The sequence below is a fragment of the Alosa alosa genome, chromosome 10 (genome assembly GCF_017589495.1).
Source record: "Alosa alosa isolate M-15738 ecotype Scorff River chromosome 10, AALO_Geno_1.1, whole genome shotgun sequence".
NCBI lineage: Eukaryota > Metazoa > Chordata > Actinopteri > Clupeiformes > Clupeidae > Alosa > Alosa alosa.
This window is the reverse complement of record NC_063198.1, coordinates 31,907,397-31,924,164: the sequence shown is the minus strand read 5'-3', so window position 1 is coordinate 31,924,164 and position 16,768 is coordinate 31,907,397. Positions and strand designations below refer to the sequence as shown.

Here is a 16,768-nt window from a genome sequence, read left to right as displayed (position 1 = left end):
CGACTGATAACCCGTCCAGCCAGCGAACCAGCAGCAGCCACCCCCTCCCCCGCCCCCAATCCACTCCCAACGCCTGCCAATCCCCCACAGGCCTCCACTGGCCGCTCCGCGTTCCCTTTCTCCCAGCCCGTGGCTGCGGTCATTCGGCGCTCAGGCTTTGGAGAAACTTGGGAGTCACTGAAATGCAGAGTCTGGAGACGGAGCTTGTGTCAACTTTGCGCCGTACTTTGTTGACTTTCACAGAGTGTGCTTTTGGGGGGGGGAGTTTCAAAGGCAAGTGATTCAAATGCTGTTTCTTTCTTCACATCTCCCAGATGCTCAGGTTTTTTTTTTTTTTTTTTTCTGGGTGGATATCAAAGAGTGTTTTTTTTCCAGGACTTAAAAGGATAGAGAGAAAGCAACAAGAAAAGAAAATTTAAAAATCCATAATAAAGTACGTTGTTATAAACTTGCCAGTCTGTTGTACTGTATGGAAAGAAGTCTCATTATAAAGGCAAGAGTTGGTGCTGGCGAATGTAAAAAGAAGTGAAAATTAGCAAATATTTTACTTAAAGTGGAATTCAAAACCTGGATATTTACAATAATATATATATTTGCTGCAAACATTTGTATGTGCCTCCACCTCATTTCCAAAAGGAAAGCATGAGAAAGTAATAACAAAAAAAATAGCTTCATTATGTCTATATGAAATCTCTCAAAGTAATCATAGCATTTTCACATATCATAATCTATATTTAATCATGCCATCGCTGAGGTTCCACATGTAATCATAGTTTTCTGCCCTCCATTACACAAGTGAAAGAGCGTGGAAGTGAAATGAATAAACGAGACTATGTCCAAAAAAAAATGTAATTTCTCATGGAAGCCGATACTTTATTTCCCAGTGGGGGCAAAATCAAACCTGGAAAGGGAAAAGCTCCACCAGATTGACTTTGATTTTTCTGGCTCAGGATAGTGCGGGCATGTGGAGATGGCTGCGCCAGGCCTGCATTGCCCGGGCACGTGTGTCCATGCGCTGCCACGCTTTTGCCCAAGCCCTCCAAGAGCGCAAGATGAAAGCTGTCCAGTGGGGTGCCAATCAGATTGTGTCAATGCAAATCCTACTGCTAAGCAGGACGTTCCGGGGTGATCGACCGACAAGAGCGGCAAAAGTGTCCACTGTCCATGTCTGTGGTGAGTAAGCAGGCCAGCCCACCTCCACATGGTGGATTCCTCCATTAGGACTCCAGGTGGGGAAATCATTAAATATTGGGGGTAAGTCTGTTAAAAACGCTAAAAAATTGCCCTAAGGTGATTTGAATTATGAGGCACAACAGTGTACACAAAAAAAGCCAATTACACGGTACCCTGGTCATATTAATTAATGCTGTACATGCACAATTCAGGGGTTCCGAGAAGGGGATTTGGGGGCAGAGATGAGAATCTCCTTAAAGAGGCACTTACATCCATTGTTATGCTTTGAAGGAGTCAATGGACCTGACAACACGGCAATCATTTGCTTGGTTAACTTTATCTTTGACGCTTTTGACATACTGATGAAGTATACCTCATCGGACCAAGTCAGATGTTGTATCAAATTAAAAGTTTTGGACAAAGTCTCCCTCAACCCGCAGGCAGGCTGCCCCTCCCATCATGACACACTGCCAGATATTCATGTAGCTGAACATGGCTCACCCTACAACTGGCTTTCTCTCATTTTCTTTTTTAAAGTATATTTCTGGGGTTCTAGCCTTCATTTAGACAGGACAGTAAAGATTGAGAGGAAGCGAGATGGAGAGAGAGAGAGAGAGAGCAAGAGAGAGAGAGAGAGAGGAGAGAGAGAGAGACGGGGAAGAGAGAGAGAGGGAGAGAGAGAGAGGAGAGAGAGAGAGAGAGAGAGAGATTCAGATTGTTCATAAACAATAACGTTGATCAAGATCAATTGTCTTGTTTATCCATCTGTAGATTTGACTATTTTTGAGTGTGTCCTTTTAGGTTTGATTGGTGACGCCTGAGAATCAAAGAGGGCTTCAATGCTGACCTCTGGACTGTTCTAATGACTAATGAGCCCTCACTAAGCAGAACCACAGGGAAGAGTGCACACCCATACACAGAAGCCACATGCAGGAGCTGAGAACACTAGATTAATGGCTTTCCATTTATACCCACCAAAACAAAATGTGATGATCCACTACAAAAATGTCAGAGCGAGGCAAATATTGACAACCAAGAAGTGGCCCATCATCCCATGCAAAGTAAACTTGTGACTGATGAGGCGAACCATGGAGAGACGACCTCGAGGATTGGAGGTCACTGGACCTGTTAGTGGTCCGCCATGGCTCTGACAGACTGATGAAAGAGAAGCAATCAGAGAGAGCATCCCACCCCCCCCCGTATACCCCCCTACAGGCTGTCCTCTCAGTGGGGGAGGCATTAGACCAGACACCAGAAACGTCTGATTAACCGGGTGCAATAACCAATAGCATGGCGTCATTGCCTCCGCGAGGGCGGGGGTATGTAATTACTATAATACCGTGTATCACTCTTCTCTCCTGACTCCCCAAATATTTATGGGCTTTTACAAGCTTTCATTACCATTTTCACACTATCAGGAACCAATAATTTGCAAAATAGCGACACAGAATTTGATTTCATATTAACCGTTCATCCATCATTGGGATCAATACACAATTAAGCTGCCACCAAAAAATGCTCAACCATTACCATGACAATGAAGCATTAATAAAATAACCAATTTGGCATAGACAGCTCACTGTTGCTGTTAGTGGAAAGTAATAGGAACACACAGAAATGAATCACATAAAATGTAAGTCCACTGGACAGTAAAAGCACATATCGTTAACCATGCAAACCTCTATCTGCTGAGGGTCAAGAGCAAACGATACAGAACATGGAGCTTCCAACACTGTGGAGATTTGATTCTCGGAGATCACTGTTACTGAATAAAAGCGCCATATTACGCTTTGGTTTTTTCTCCAAATGGGAAACATTCACCTTCACACTTTTGAAAGTACACATGGCGTCCTACTGCCTGTACCTGGATGCGCCGTAAAGACGCCTTTAGTAGACTGCTTCTCTGGCAATGTCCTTGATTAATAAAAAAAAACCTTCTACTGAGACAAAAAAGAAAAAAAAAAACTACCAAAGTCATGCTATAGAAAGCTCTTGGCTCATTGTGTAAATGCAAGCCACCAAATCCTCATTTTGTGTGCCGTTGTGTGAGTGTGAGTAAACAAAAACGAAGTAAGGATTTCTCATCCTGGCGCTCATCTGTTGTGAGCAGTGCTGATTCTGAGGCATTCTAATTTTAGGCTGTCAAATTAGGAGCAAACTAACTTTCAGGATGGAAGAACATCCTTGTATAGAGTTTCGCAACAATTACGCCGTTGTGCAAAGTACCTTGATGCTACTTCCTGCATTACATAAAGGACAATGCATTACTGGTGTATTTTACACACAGTGAGGCCATCATTTGAGACAGACCACGGATTGCACAGATGGATTTTTCAATTATGTGTGTGTGTGTGTGCATCTGAATGGACTAATTAGATATAAAATTGTGCCAAAATGCATTTAGGATTTAACGACAATGACAATGGAAAGTAAATCAAGTCATAGAGCCTAAACAGCCAGGCCTCCACAGCATTCAACACTTGTTCTTTCAGTCTATTTTCTATTAAAGGCCTTCAGATTTGGGCCATTCTTCTCTTTTTTAGCACAAATGGCTTTCAAAAGCCTTATAAAGCCCAAGCTATTTGATAGTTAATGATGATTGATGTTTCTGAACTGGCTTCTGAACTTTGCTGATTAAAACTCTTAATTATGAACAGTATTGCATTTCAAGACTGCATTCAGTGAGGTAAAGCTGAATACGTAGCCAGTCAGTGAATTTGAGTTTCATTTGAGTTACAAGAATCTTTAAAAAATTATTTGGAAATCCATTATCTTTGGCAGTAGTGAAGTGAGAATAATTTGAAAATAATATGTTCATTTAAGGCATTAGATAAATAATATTTGTATAATAAAACTCTTGAATGCATATATTTCTTTTCATTTCATCTTGACAATTGTCAATTTAATTAATTTCTACAACCATTCAGTCTTCAGATTGAGATATGCGATATATTGAAATCCATGGCGCTCACGTATCCATTTCCAAACTTCATAAGAGAACTGCTATAATACCGGAGGGCATCATAGACCAAACACATACTGTAGATGGTCAAAGGGGAGATTTTTCAGTTAGGACTTTATGTATTAGTGAACCCCAACATCCATTCATTCTATAATGTTCACATTATGATGCTCTTGGGTGTTGCATGCCTGGCCATACATATCTACATATCTATGTGACATACCTTGCATTGCCATTCAGTTTTTGCAATAATCAAACCTGATTCTATATCAGAAAAACAAGGGTCACACATCTCTACATGAGGTCTTGGGTGTCATTTTCCTATAATAATGTATAGTTCGCTTTCCCCTTTAGGAGTCCATTACTGAGAGTTGTGGTTCATTAGACCCCACATAAAAAGACTATTAAGGTGTTGACTTGCACCTGCTTTTGTTTTTCGCCCCTTGTCTTTTCACCACCCTTTCTTCAAATCACCTTTTCATTTCCAAACAAATCTGATCACACAGCTCCGGGGTATGCTGTACACATCATAATAACACATCATATGTCTCCGATCTCTTCTGAAAATGTCATACCGCACTGCTACATATTCTACAGTCTGACTTCATCAAAGCACTGCGCTCAACAGGTACCTTATTACTTTTGTGTCCTATAGGCAAGATGGTTTCCCTTCAGTGGGTGATGAAGATATGCTGTCTATATGTTTTTTTTTTGTTGTTGTTTTTATACACAAACTGCAAAATGACAACAAGATGACCCACAACGAACAAAACACATTGTTGAGAGAAAAGCACTGCAATTCACATTAGAAAATTATAAAAAAGAGCCATAACCAAGAAAATCAATCCTACATGTACAATCCACAAATGCATTTACCTCAGAGAATGGCTCATGGGCAGCTCCCTCAGTGAGGGAACTGCTGTTTTTGCATTTCCAGGTCAGAGGTCATGACTCCCGGCTGGAAAAGGTGGGCTGCTCAAACTAGAAGATGATGGCGGAGGGGACATTGTGGACACTAGAGGGTGAAGAGATTGAGTGCCCCTGGGCCATGCACACATGGAAAGGGGAAAAGCAGGTCCACAGGGGAGGCAGCAGCAGAGTTTGTCTGTAGGAGCTAAACCTCACGTTGGGTGAAGCTCAAGGTTTTCCAGTTTGTTTATTCTATGTACCAACTTTCAGCTATGGGTACAAGAGCGAGAGGGCAAGTCTGTGGGCACCTCGGACCTCACCTAGTGACAAGGTGAGAAATAAGGCTGGCTGCGATTTCCTCGTGGGGAGAGAAGCCGTGTGATTGGTGGGCGCATCTGGTATGGGTACCTCCCCAGGGAAGTGACTCAGGCATGGCCAATGGAGGAAACAGCTCAAGGGCAGAGCAGCAATGCAGCGAAGGGGGAATAAGTGTCCTGCCTCACAGAGAAGTGATGGACACATCTGAGGGGGAATAAGTGTCCTGCCTCACAGAGAAGTGATGGACACATCTGAGGGGGATTAAATGTCCTGCCTCACAGAGAAGTGATGGACACATCTGAGGGGGAATAAGTGTCCTGCCTCACAGAGAAGTGATGGACACATCTGAGGGGGAATAAGTGTCCTGCCTCACAGAGAAGTGATGGACACATCTGAGGGGGAATAAGTGTCCTGCCTCACAGAGAAGTGATGGACACATCTGAGGGGGATTAAGGGCCAATCTCAATTCTCTATTTTACCCCTTCCCCTTCCCCTTAGTTTTGCGCGTGCACGTGAGACGAAGGGCTATCTCAATTCTCATATTTCCATGTCTACCCCGCGAATTGGCAGCATACCATGTCAGAAATGTAAAGTCCAACAGCAGCTAAATTCGCTGAACTTTTTTACCGCTCGTCTGATATGAATGCTGCATAGGCCTACTGCTGCCGACTCCTCGCATAGGCGATTGCTTCTGATGTCAAGTAACGACCATTTGGATATTATTGTAAAATATCAAAGGAGTTGTGGGATGTTTACATAGCAAACTGCATGTTTATTTTGTCCCCCATCCCTGTTTCATTCACCCGGACCAAGGTAGGCTGCGAACGAACATAGGCACGTTCAACTGTTGTTGAAATAATTCCTGAACGGTTTTATTCCGAGCTGAATTGCAATTATAGCCTATTTGACAGAAGACAGGTTGCTAGTGACAAAATATTAGCTTTCAGTGTGGTACGATCTCAGTAAATTATGTTAATTCAAGTGTTTCAATCATCCAGCTCTCCCTTATGGTTGGCTAGTGGTATCTCATTTCCAAGGGGAATATTCTTCACCCCGATGTCTTGCCACTCCATTTCGAGGGACAAGGGCTAGGGGTAAGATGAAGGGATAGGGGAATGGGAAGGGGTAAAACAGAGAATTGAGATGGGCCCTTAGTGTCCTGCCTCACAGAGAAGTGATGGACACATCTGAGGGAAGGCTGGAAGAAGAAGCTGGGGAGATGAATGTCAGGGATGTCCATGGTGCTGCCAGTATTAACACAGACTGGTCAGAGAGAACAATGGATGGATGGACAGATGGCTAGCAGGCTAGCAGATGGCTAGCAAAACTGATGCAATCAGATGGAAGACTTTTCCATAACTATTTTGAAGTCATGCTATAAAAAAAAGTTTCTTTCCCTTCAACAAACCACAAAGCAAGTTTTTGCAACTTTTCATGGTGATATACAGGTGGGTTTCAAAAAAATTGAATATCCTGAAAAATTTCATTTTTTTTCTCCCTAATTTATTTCAAAAAGTGAATCAGTAACACTTTACCGATGACACTGTCATGATACATGAACCCTAACCCTAAACCTAACTTGTTATGACAAAAACCGAATGACACTTAACAGAATGTGTAAAATTTCATGACTTTTCCCTGACAAAAAAATTGAATTTCCATTACCTACTATAGAATGAATCGTACAATATACCGACCAAAGATTTCAGAGTAGCTGAATAATCTTTGACTTTTTTTTAGAATGAGAGATGAATAAATTCACTTTGAATAAACAAAGTTGGGCTAACCACCATCACTTAAGCAGCAGTAAAGCTAATTACCAGGTATACACCAATTCTGCCTGGAAATATATTTTGGCAAGTACATTACACAATTCCCAGACTTTATCAAATTTCCATGATATTCCAGAAATTCCATGACCCGTGGGAACCCTGATTTTTATTCTAATATTTTGAAAAACTAATTTTTGATTTTCATGAGCTGAAAGCCATACTCATTGACACAAAAACAGAAAATGGGTTGAAATATTTCACTCTATATGTAATGAATCTAGAATATATGAAAGATTCACTTTTTATTTAAATTAGGGGGGATTAAGTTTTTCACCTTTGAGACCCACCTGTATTTGGTTAGAGATGGTTGGAGACTACTTGAAAATTGAAAGATACATTATGCATATTAATGCTAAAACTGAATACATTTAATTGCTTTAAACAACAGTGAATATAAACAACTAAAAGTTAACTTTTTTCAAACCTCTATGTTTTTTATGGCCAAAAATGAAGACAGGAAAAGAGACCCAAAGTAGATATATACACTCTGCAATGTCATACCTCAGCATTCAGTTCCTATTTGTGCTAATTTAATTCACCACTGTAGGAGGACAGAGCCAGTCCAGTCTCTTGATATTAAATGATGAATAATGACATGTTAATGCTTGGTTGGGACTCCCCCACCACTACCATTAGCAATCAGTCACTGTCAAAGGGGTCAAATATTTGCATGCAAGCACCAGTGATCTATAATAAAAGTCTTCTTTATTATAGAGCCGTAGTAAGCATCTTCAGCAGGGAACCTTGTTTAACAGTTCATGCTGCACTGAAATGTTCAACCTTCAAGAAGGCATTTGTACAGGGGATCAGATCAGCCAAGGAACAGGACAAAGTATGGAATTCCTGGCATTTCCCTAATATCACTGTGTCTGCAGAGGCCTTTTGACATGTAATTCAGTGGACATCATTCTAATTATGAAATATCGCTGCAGTCTTTACCCGCTATTAAAGGACCTGCCTACATTTCTGGATGAATACAAATATTCTAACCTGTGCACATTTGTAACATGGCAGATGTTTTAATGAATGTGAACAAGTTGGATATCTGTGCAGGAGGCACAATATCCACATTCAGACATCTCACATATTCCAATCTCATCAACTGTTCACTCCTGGCCCAGGGCCAGACGACCATAGAGATGAATATGACTCAACAAGCATGTTACATATATGCAAACACCTCTAAATGTAAAGGCAATTCTCCAGGAATTGTGAAACAGATTGCACAGTACAGCATTATGTTATTGCTATACTGAGAGCCATTTAGTGACATGAGAGGGGAGTTAGGAGTGGGTCGGTCTGTGTCCACCTGCCTCAGGCTGATGGTCTGGCTGGTGATCTGGCTCATTTACTCACGACTGCTATTTGGGTCTTGTTACATAAAGCTGTTTAGGCTATGATATTTATTACGAGTTGTTTTGAAGTGGTGTTTGGGACAGTAGTTGCTTCCTCCGGAGTATAAGCTTGTCCTCTGTCTGGGTTTTCATTTAATTATAGACTAATTAGACACGTCTGCAAGGGTTTTATACCATTGCCTCTTGAAATGCACTTATGAAATAGTAGACTTGACACTGTGTGGAGGAATGGGAGAGGTTTAAATCATTCATACTTTGACTGTGTCAGTTTCCCATGCTGCACATGTATAGTTTTGATCTATTCGGTCTCCTAAGAGGGACTCGGGGTCCATTTAGAACAGTCCTGCTCAATAATGCTGGACTGAACTGAGTGCAAACAGGCATGCGCACCTCAAACAGCCATGTGCACCTCAAACAGCCATGCGCACCTTAACCAGCCATGCACACCTTAACCAGCCATGCGCACCCCAGTGTGCAAACAGCCATGCGCACCTCAAACAGCCATGCGCAGCTCAAACAGCCATGTGCACCTTAACCAGCCATGCGCACCTCAAACAGCCATGCGCACCTCAAACAGCCATGCACACCTCAGTGTGCAAACAGCCATACACACCTCAAACAGCCATGCGCACCTCAAACAGCCATGCGCACCTCAAACAGCCATGCGCACCTCAAACAGCCATGCGCACCTCAGTGTGCAAACAGCCATGCGCACCTCAAATAGCCATGCGCACCTCAAACAGCCATGCACACCTCAAACAGCCATGCGCACCTTAACCAGCCATGCGCACCTCAAACAGCCATGCGCACCTTAACCAGCCATGCACACCTCAAACAGCCATGCGCACCTCAAACAGCCATGCACACCTCAAACAGCCATGCGCAGCTCAGTGTGCAAACAGCCATGCACTCCTCAAACAGCCATGCGCACCTCAGTGTGCAAACAGCCATGCACACCTCAGTGTGCTCGAGAATAGATCACAGCCACCTCTGATTAAACTCACAAAATCTGCTAGTTGGGCTGTGCAATTAAATCAAATTAGCTGATTAATCAGAAATTATTACCGGTACATCTACATTTATTAATTTAGCAAAAATGGTGACTTCCGACGATTATGAAAAATGTTTTGAAACATGCTCTCATTTTATTTTGAGTTATAAATCCTGATCTCAATATTGACCAACATTTTTGCCATAATGGAGAAAAGCTACGTTAGTGACCTCTGCCACATTGTCATCATGGTTGATTCAGTTCCAGTGAGATTCCACACACCTCCTCATTTCATCTAACAAGGCCACACTCTGAAGTAAAGCTACACAGACAGAGGTCTAGTTTGATTTTGAGTTTGAGTTTACAGAATAACTGTGCGGGCTTCCTCCATCAACTAGTTTATACAAATCTATTAATTTAACAGAAATAAAAGAGATGAAAGAAGCAAGCATGAAGAGAAAAATAATTATTTAGTGAGAGAGAGGATATATATGTGCCCATATGTTTTCAAAAGGCATTTGCACTCCAAAGGAGTAAAGAGAACTATGCATATAAACCTTTAATTAGATACCTAATGTAATGTCTTAAAATATTTAGCCTTCATGAAAAATGCAAATGGAAGATCTTTTTTTGTTCTTTCAAACATGAGACGGGGGAGGTAGAATCATCTAAACAAACACCTAAGATGAAGTCCTTCCTCCCCCCACTAATTGTGCTGTGAGGCCTTTTTGAAACTGCCTGTGAAAAATTAATTGCCTTTAAATGAAAAAGCATGCATGACAGAATAAATGTTTCATGGTCAGAATATGTGAGGGTGGAATGGTGGTGTGAGTAGGGGTGGGGTGGTGTGTGTGTGGGGGGGTGGGGGCTGGGAAGACATCCAGGGGAACATGAGGACACTCTGTATTACTCCTGGACAAAAATTCAGAAAACTCTCTCGAAAGTCACCCTCGCCACTAGTCCAACACCACCACCACCCTTACACAGACACACAAACACACACTACCCAGCCTCCACACTACCCAGCCTCCACACACACACACACACACACACACACACTCCCCAGCCTCCACACTCCACAGACACACACCAAGCACCCCAGGATTGCCTAGCTAGCTGCGGCCTGTCATGGCGGTGATATGAGTGGGCTTTGGCGGAGACATGCGAGACGCTGGTGGCGCTCATCTCCCACACAGCCTCCCATGGACACACACACGCTGAAGATGAAAAGGTCGATGCTCTGCTCTTCCTCCAGCTCAGAATATCCAATGACCTGATTATCCCCTCCTCCTCCTCCCTTTTTTCATCTCCGTCTTGCCCTCTCTGTGTCCATCTCTCTTTCTCTCTCTTTCTCTCTCTGTATCTCTCTCTTTATCTCTCTCTCTCTCTCTCTCATATGGTTGGCGGCACAGAGGCACAGTGATCCACGCAGCCGACTGGACAAGCAGGGATAAGCACGCCAGGGGCTCCGCTTTGCTCTGGCCTGGGTTGTCTGAAGACGAGAAGTGAGGGAGAAGGGGAGGGGGGGCAGAGATCACAGGGCACCAATCACAGAAGAGTTAAGACACATGACAATGTTTAACGGGAGAAGCTGAGAAGTTGACAATCTGTCATGTAACTAGAGAGTTGTCGGAGGCCATCAGACGGAGAGTGCAAAACAGCTCTTCATCACATGGTCACAACATTCACACACTCACACACACAGACAAAGAGAGAGAGAGAGAGAGAGAGAGAGAGAGAGAGAAAGAGGGAGACAGGCTCAACAACAACAACAATAACAACAAACTCCTAAACAAATCTTCATGCTCCACCAGCAGTGTTAGAGCGTATTCACAATGCAGAGAGTTCCTACTTGCTTACCTAACAGCAGTGTTAGAGCGTATTCACAATGCAGAGAGTTCCTACTTGCTTACCTAACAGCAGTGTTAGAGCCGCATTCACAATGCAGAGAGTTCCTACTTGCTTTACCTAACAGCAGTGTTAGAGCCGCATTCACAATGCAGAGTTCCCACCTTGCTTACCTAACAGCAGTGTTAGAGCCGCATTCAATAATGCAGAGTTCCACTTGCTTACCTAACAGCAGTGTTAGAGCCGTATTCACAATGCAGAGAGTTCCTACTTGCTTACCTAACAGCAGTGTTAGAGCGTATTCACAATGCAGAGAGTTCCTACTTGCTTACCTAACAGCAGTGTTAGAGCGTATTCACAATGCAGAGAGTTCCTACTTGCTTACCTAACAGCAGTGTTAGAGCGTATTCACAATGCAGAGAGTTCCTACTTGCTTACCTAACAGCAGTGTTAGAGCGTATTCACAATGCAGAGAGTTCCTACTTGCTTACCTAACAGCAGTGTTAGAGCGTATTCACAATGCAGAGATTTCCTACTTGCTTACCTAACAGAATTAGCTATTTATTTATCCCGTGTACATGGACATGGCGACTTCGGAAGGTTTACAAACAAGCTCCTGAAATGCTATGGGCAATTTCGCTTTAACAGGAGGGAAAAAAAAGTGTAAAAGCCAAGCCTCCATTGCCCACAGGTCAGGTATTTTTCCGCATGTTTACGACAAATGATGAAAGAACTATATCTGAGAGAGGAATAAGGCTAAAAAACATCTACAACAAAGCTACCCTACAGCAAACCACCTCCACAAACAAAGTTTTAAAGAAGATAACTAGGAGGAGAGATCACACAGTATCTGTAAACGAGCTCTCCGTCTGACTACAGGAAATGGAAATGCATCGGTCCGGCTTCAGCCATCATGTGCTGACCAAAGCTTAAACCTTGTAGGTGGAAAACAGCTTGTCAATGAAAGTTTCATGTTGTATTTAATTAACTTTTGTCTTTTTGTCTTTATTTCAGATAGCTGTTTGCTGAGAGGGCTGCCAGTTTAAAAGCTACAGACGGCTTTCAGATTTAATTAAAGCTGGCCTACAGTTCGCTTGACCCCTTCTGAATGCTACAGTGCACATTGCTTCTGTTTGATCTACTTCAGAACGCATTGACTGGGAGACATATCTGACTCTAGTTGACATTTATCAGAGAAAGGAGGCGCGTAGCGTTCAGCGTCCACCTGCAGGCTATATTTCAAAACACAAAAGAGCCACATAATATTGTAATACTGCTCCTTGGGTGTGTCTACTAACGTGCTTTAACAAGAGTAATGCTTTCAGAATGAAATGTGAAACTCCCTTCCTCCACTGCCCAGAAAATGTATACATCCTTGGGACGACGGCAGACAATTCAACTAATTATGAATTTTAATAGGATTACAAAAATATGGTAATTCCATTTGGGGGTCTTGTTTTATATGAATGGTTGTTGTCATTACAGCTACAGTTCTTTCAAAACAAAGGCCTAGTCCACACGTACCAAACCGATCTTTTTTTCCTCCGTCTTCCCTGGAACCGTATCAAGAATATTTGCGTCCAAACGGATCCATCTCAACACGACTCAACATCGCTTCTTCATACCCCAGGCCTATAGGTGGCACTGTTTCTTTACATAAATTGACCAAAACTTATGCGCTTTACAAACAGACAGAATAGGCTACTTACGAAAATGGCTAGAGCAAGGAAACCAGAATTGTTTGTGTGGACTGATGGTGAACTGTCAACTGTAAAACTAATAAACTTTATTTTACAGTTTGTGAAGGGTGCAGTCCCGTCCTTTATTTGGCTAAAGCAGGTAGGCCTACTAATCACCTTTACTTTCTTTGGTTGTAGGATAGTCCTTGATTCACATTAGTTTTGGCTATCACCGCAATTAGGCTACTAAACGCAAGGCTTACCTAAGTTCTAGGCTATTCTGTCGCCACATTTATAATATTGCTATAAAACCTTCGTTAGTAACAGTCAATAAGTTTGCCTGCATCAAATCGCGCATTTGCATTCAGTGTGCTACCATCGGCTTAACGTGAGTTCTAAGCGTCTTTGTATGCTTATATCTGATTTCACTCGACTGTGAATGCATGTATATATGTTGTAAGACATGTAAAATAAATGAATGACACTGGCACTATGCACAAATTAATGTAGCCTAAACTTACACCGCACTTTCCTAATAACTTAAGTTCTCTCACGTCACTGACAGTAGCTAGAATGCATAAAAAAACACCAGGAAAAACAGTGTTCAGTCCACCAAGTCATAAGCTATCGGCGCTGCGCAGCACCAGTTGTGATATTTACGGTTACAGATTTTTCCACTCTGGGACCAGGTTTCAGAAAAGTGCGGTTTCGGGCAGTGCGTTTACAGGATTCGTTTGGACGCCCGGCCAAGACGAAGCAAAACCTCTGCGTTTAACCTAAAAAGCGTCTCCGTGTGGACAGGCCCAAAGTCTATTTAACAAAGGCCAGTGAGGTGTTATACAGTACATCTACCTGAAGTGCTAATTGACTAATTGCTAATCCCTACGCTAATCTACATAAAATCTCCCATTAACCTCACATATAAAACCAAAGATACAAAACCAAAGATATAAAACCAAATATATAAAATCAAAGATATAAAACCAGTTTGTCCCTGACCTTTGACCTCAAAACGGACCTTTCAGTTTCTGACCACATAAAAGATCACTATGGTGGTGCATATGGTGGTCTCATCTTGTTCCACAACTCCTTCCATGTTGTAAAGGAATGTTTTGGACTGTGTGTGTGTGTATGTGTGCATGCTCTTTCATATCTCACATACTTTATGTGACAACTAGTGAGGGGACATGTCAAGAGAAGTGAAATGATGCTGCTGCGCTGAAGCAGTAAAAGCCTATTACAGCCACAGTTCTGAAACCATAGTCCAATACAGGGTACCTTGCATTATGTGTTTTATATAAGGTAGAGTTCTGTTTCTCTGAAATGAAAGCATAACTGCAACATAGATTATGTTTAGTATTTTGGATTCCAGTAGACTAGGGCTGAGTGCTGTTTATGTTGTGCCTGTTTTCAGGGTCAAAGACTTTAATTTTTGTGTAGCGGATAGCTATATAGAGGCTATTTTCAGATAATTGTGGCATGCATTTTTATTCATGATATAATTCATAAATGTTTTTTTAATAATGTACTAAGAGTGGCTGTTTTCGGAAGCATTTAAAGACCTAGATTTTTAATACCTGGAAACTGAGAGAATCCACTGTGAGTTTGTTAATTTGTTTTATGGTAATGTGGCCTGCCTTCTCTTGGTACCTGATTATGCAGATAGAAAGAAACATGACTCATTATAACTATATTTGAATTTTATCCACAGAATAATGTTTTGATCATAATGTTTACATACATTAGAATGTCCAATTGCCAGAGTTTAAGCATTAATAATGTGTTTGCTTTTTCATTGGCAAATTATGGTGGATGATGCTGTATCCTTGGCTTCAAAATACATAACATCACATTATATTAGAAGCTGATGATTTGCAGTCATTTGTTAAAAAGCCCTCATTTGCAGTGTAAAAGTAAAGAAAATCACTTTTATTGATGCAGGGAGTTTGTGCTTTGCAATCAAATCAAATTTCAGTAGCCAGGCCTCTCTGGACAGAGCAATTATTGGTGTAACCTTTCTGTAATGTCTACTATGACTGTCTTTGCCATTACTTGTTCACATTTTACACACATGCGCACACACGCGCACACACACGCACACACAAATATGTTGAAATGTGGTGATACAAAGAGACACAAGGCTCAAAGTTTGCCTGCTATCATTTGAAAGTTTTCTCTTTCTCCTCCTAGGCAGCATTATATCATTTCATGTAGAGTGCTATGATTAAATCATGATAATATATTCCTTGTGGCCTGAGAAGGCAGTTGCCTCTCTTTAGACTGAGGCATTAACACTGAATAATCCCCCCCGTCTGAAGTTAATCTAAACATAGAGGTTGCATAAGGTAGAGTAGCACTTGAGGAACACAAGCACAGGGTCGAAGACTTATTATTATTCCAAAAAGAGAATAAGCACATTTTTCAAACAAATCAGCAATGAAAATCATGCAAATGTATGCAAGGTTTGCATTTGGACGTTGAGAAGTAAGATTAATAGACAAAAGCATTGAGTTTTTCACACAGGAAGAGAGACATTAAAGAACAATTGACAGTGATTGGGCTCTCAGTTGTGCCTCTATCCATAACAAAGAAAGTGACTGTCTTTACACACAACACCAAACTTTATAAGCACTTATGCAACCTTTTCTTGGGCAAAACTTTACCTGAAAACTTCCTCCTCTTGTTCTGCTGTTAACATCTGTTTGTGTGACCTCCATTAGGGTCAAAATGAACTTAACTAAGAACAAACTGTTGCTGAGCAACCACAACCCATTACGCACACAATGTTCCACTGAGAGCTAAGAGAAACAGAAGAGAGAGAGCCAGGGAGAGGGAGAGGGAGAGACAGACAGGGAGAGGGAGAGGGAGAGGGAGAGGGAGAGAGAGCCAGGGAGGGAGAGAAAGACAGGCAGATTGAAAAGAGAGAGAGAGAGAGAGAGAGAGAGAGAGAGAGAGCATAAGAAGGAAAAAGAGACAGAAATAGGCAAGAAGTGAGAGTGAGTCTTTCTTACTTGGTGCTGAATTGGAACATTCAGTCGACACTTTTTGTTCACGCTACAGCTGACACGGAAGGATACGTCCAGGCACCACTGGTTTGCGGTTGACCAAGGCGAACGACAGCTCTGTCTGAAGGAAGACAGCCGAGGCCTTGATGACGTGCTGTCCAAAGCGGAGAGTAGTCATGGTGTTGTAGTCAAAGAAGTTAATGTCACTGCTGAAAGAGATGAAAGGCAAAAAGGAAAAAAAAAACATTTATTCAAAACAGAACAAAGGAGCGACAGAATAGGAGTGGTAGCCAATAAGCAAAAGAATATTCTAAAACTGATAGTTCCGGTCCTTGATTATGGTTGACTGAATCGTGTTTGATGCCGTTGTAAAATCCAGCACAAACATACACCTTGGCCGCATTCCGTTCTATATTACTGCGCTACCATAACTTGATACAAAAGTTAAAGTAGCTGCGTCTCGACGTTGCTTGGCAACCATTCAGACAGAGGAAATATATTTCTTGGTGGAATGATTATCAATGAATAAATCGTTACATTTCTCGTTGCTTTGCCTTTACTTTGTGAAACTTTGCCAGGTATTTATAGCAACAGTTTTAGAAAAGCAATAAGCCACTCGGGTCGGTAGGTTACGCTGATTCTACAACAGCTAAGGGGGATTTTAGGCACTCCGCTAGTGCGTTGTGCCTAACAACG

General features: G+C 41.9%; 1 protein-coding gene across 7 annotated transcripts in view; it reads right to left on the bottom strand.

Moving 5' to 3' along the window:
* Positions 1-16,768, bottom strand: part of fhit (fragile histidine triad diadenosine triphosphatase) — a 194,734-nt gene that overhangs the window by 104,150 nt on the left and 73,816 nt on the right. For all 7 annotated transcript variants that reach the window (XM_048255823.1, XM_048255825.1, XM_048255826.1 and 4 more), the window contains one exon: positions 16,145-16,281. In XM_048255823.1, the coding sequence (XP_048111780.1) occupies positions 16,145-16,250 (106 nt within the window). In that variant the 5' untranslated portion in view covers positions 16,251-16,281. The remainder of the gene's footprint in view (positions 1-16,144; positions 16,282-16,768) is intronic.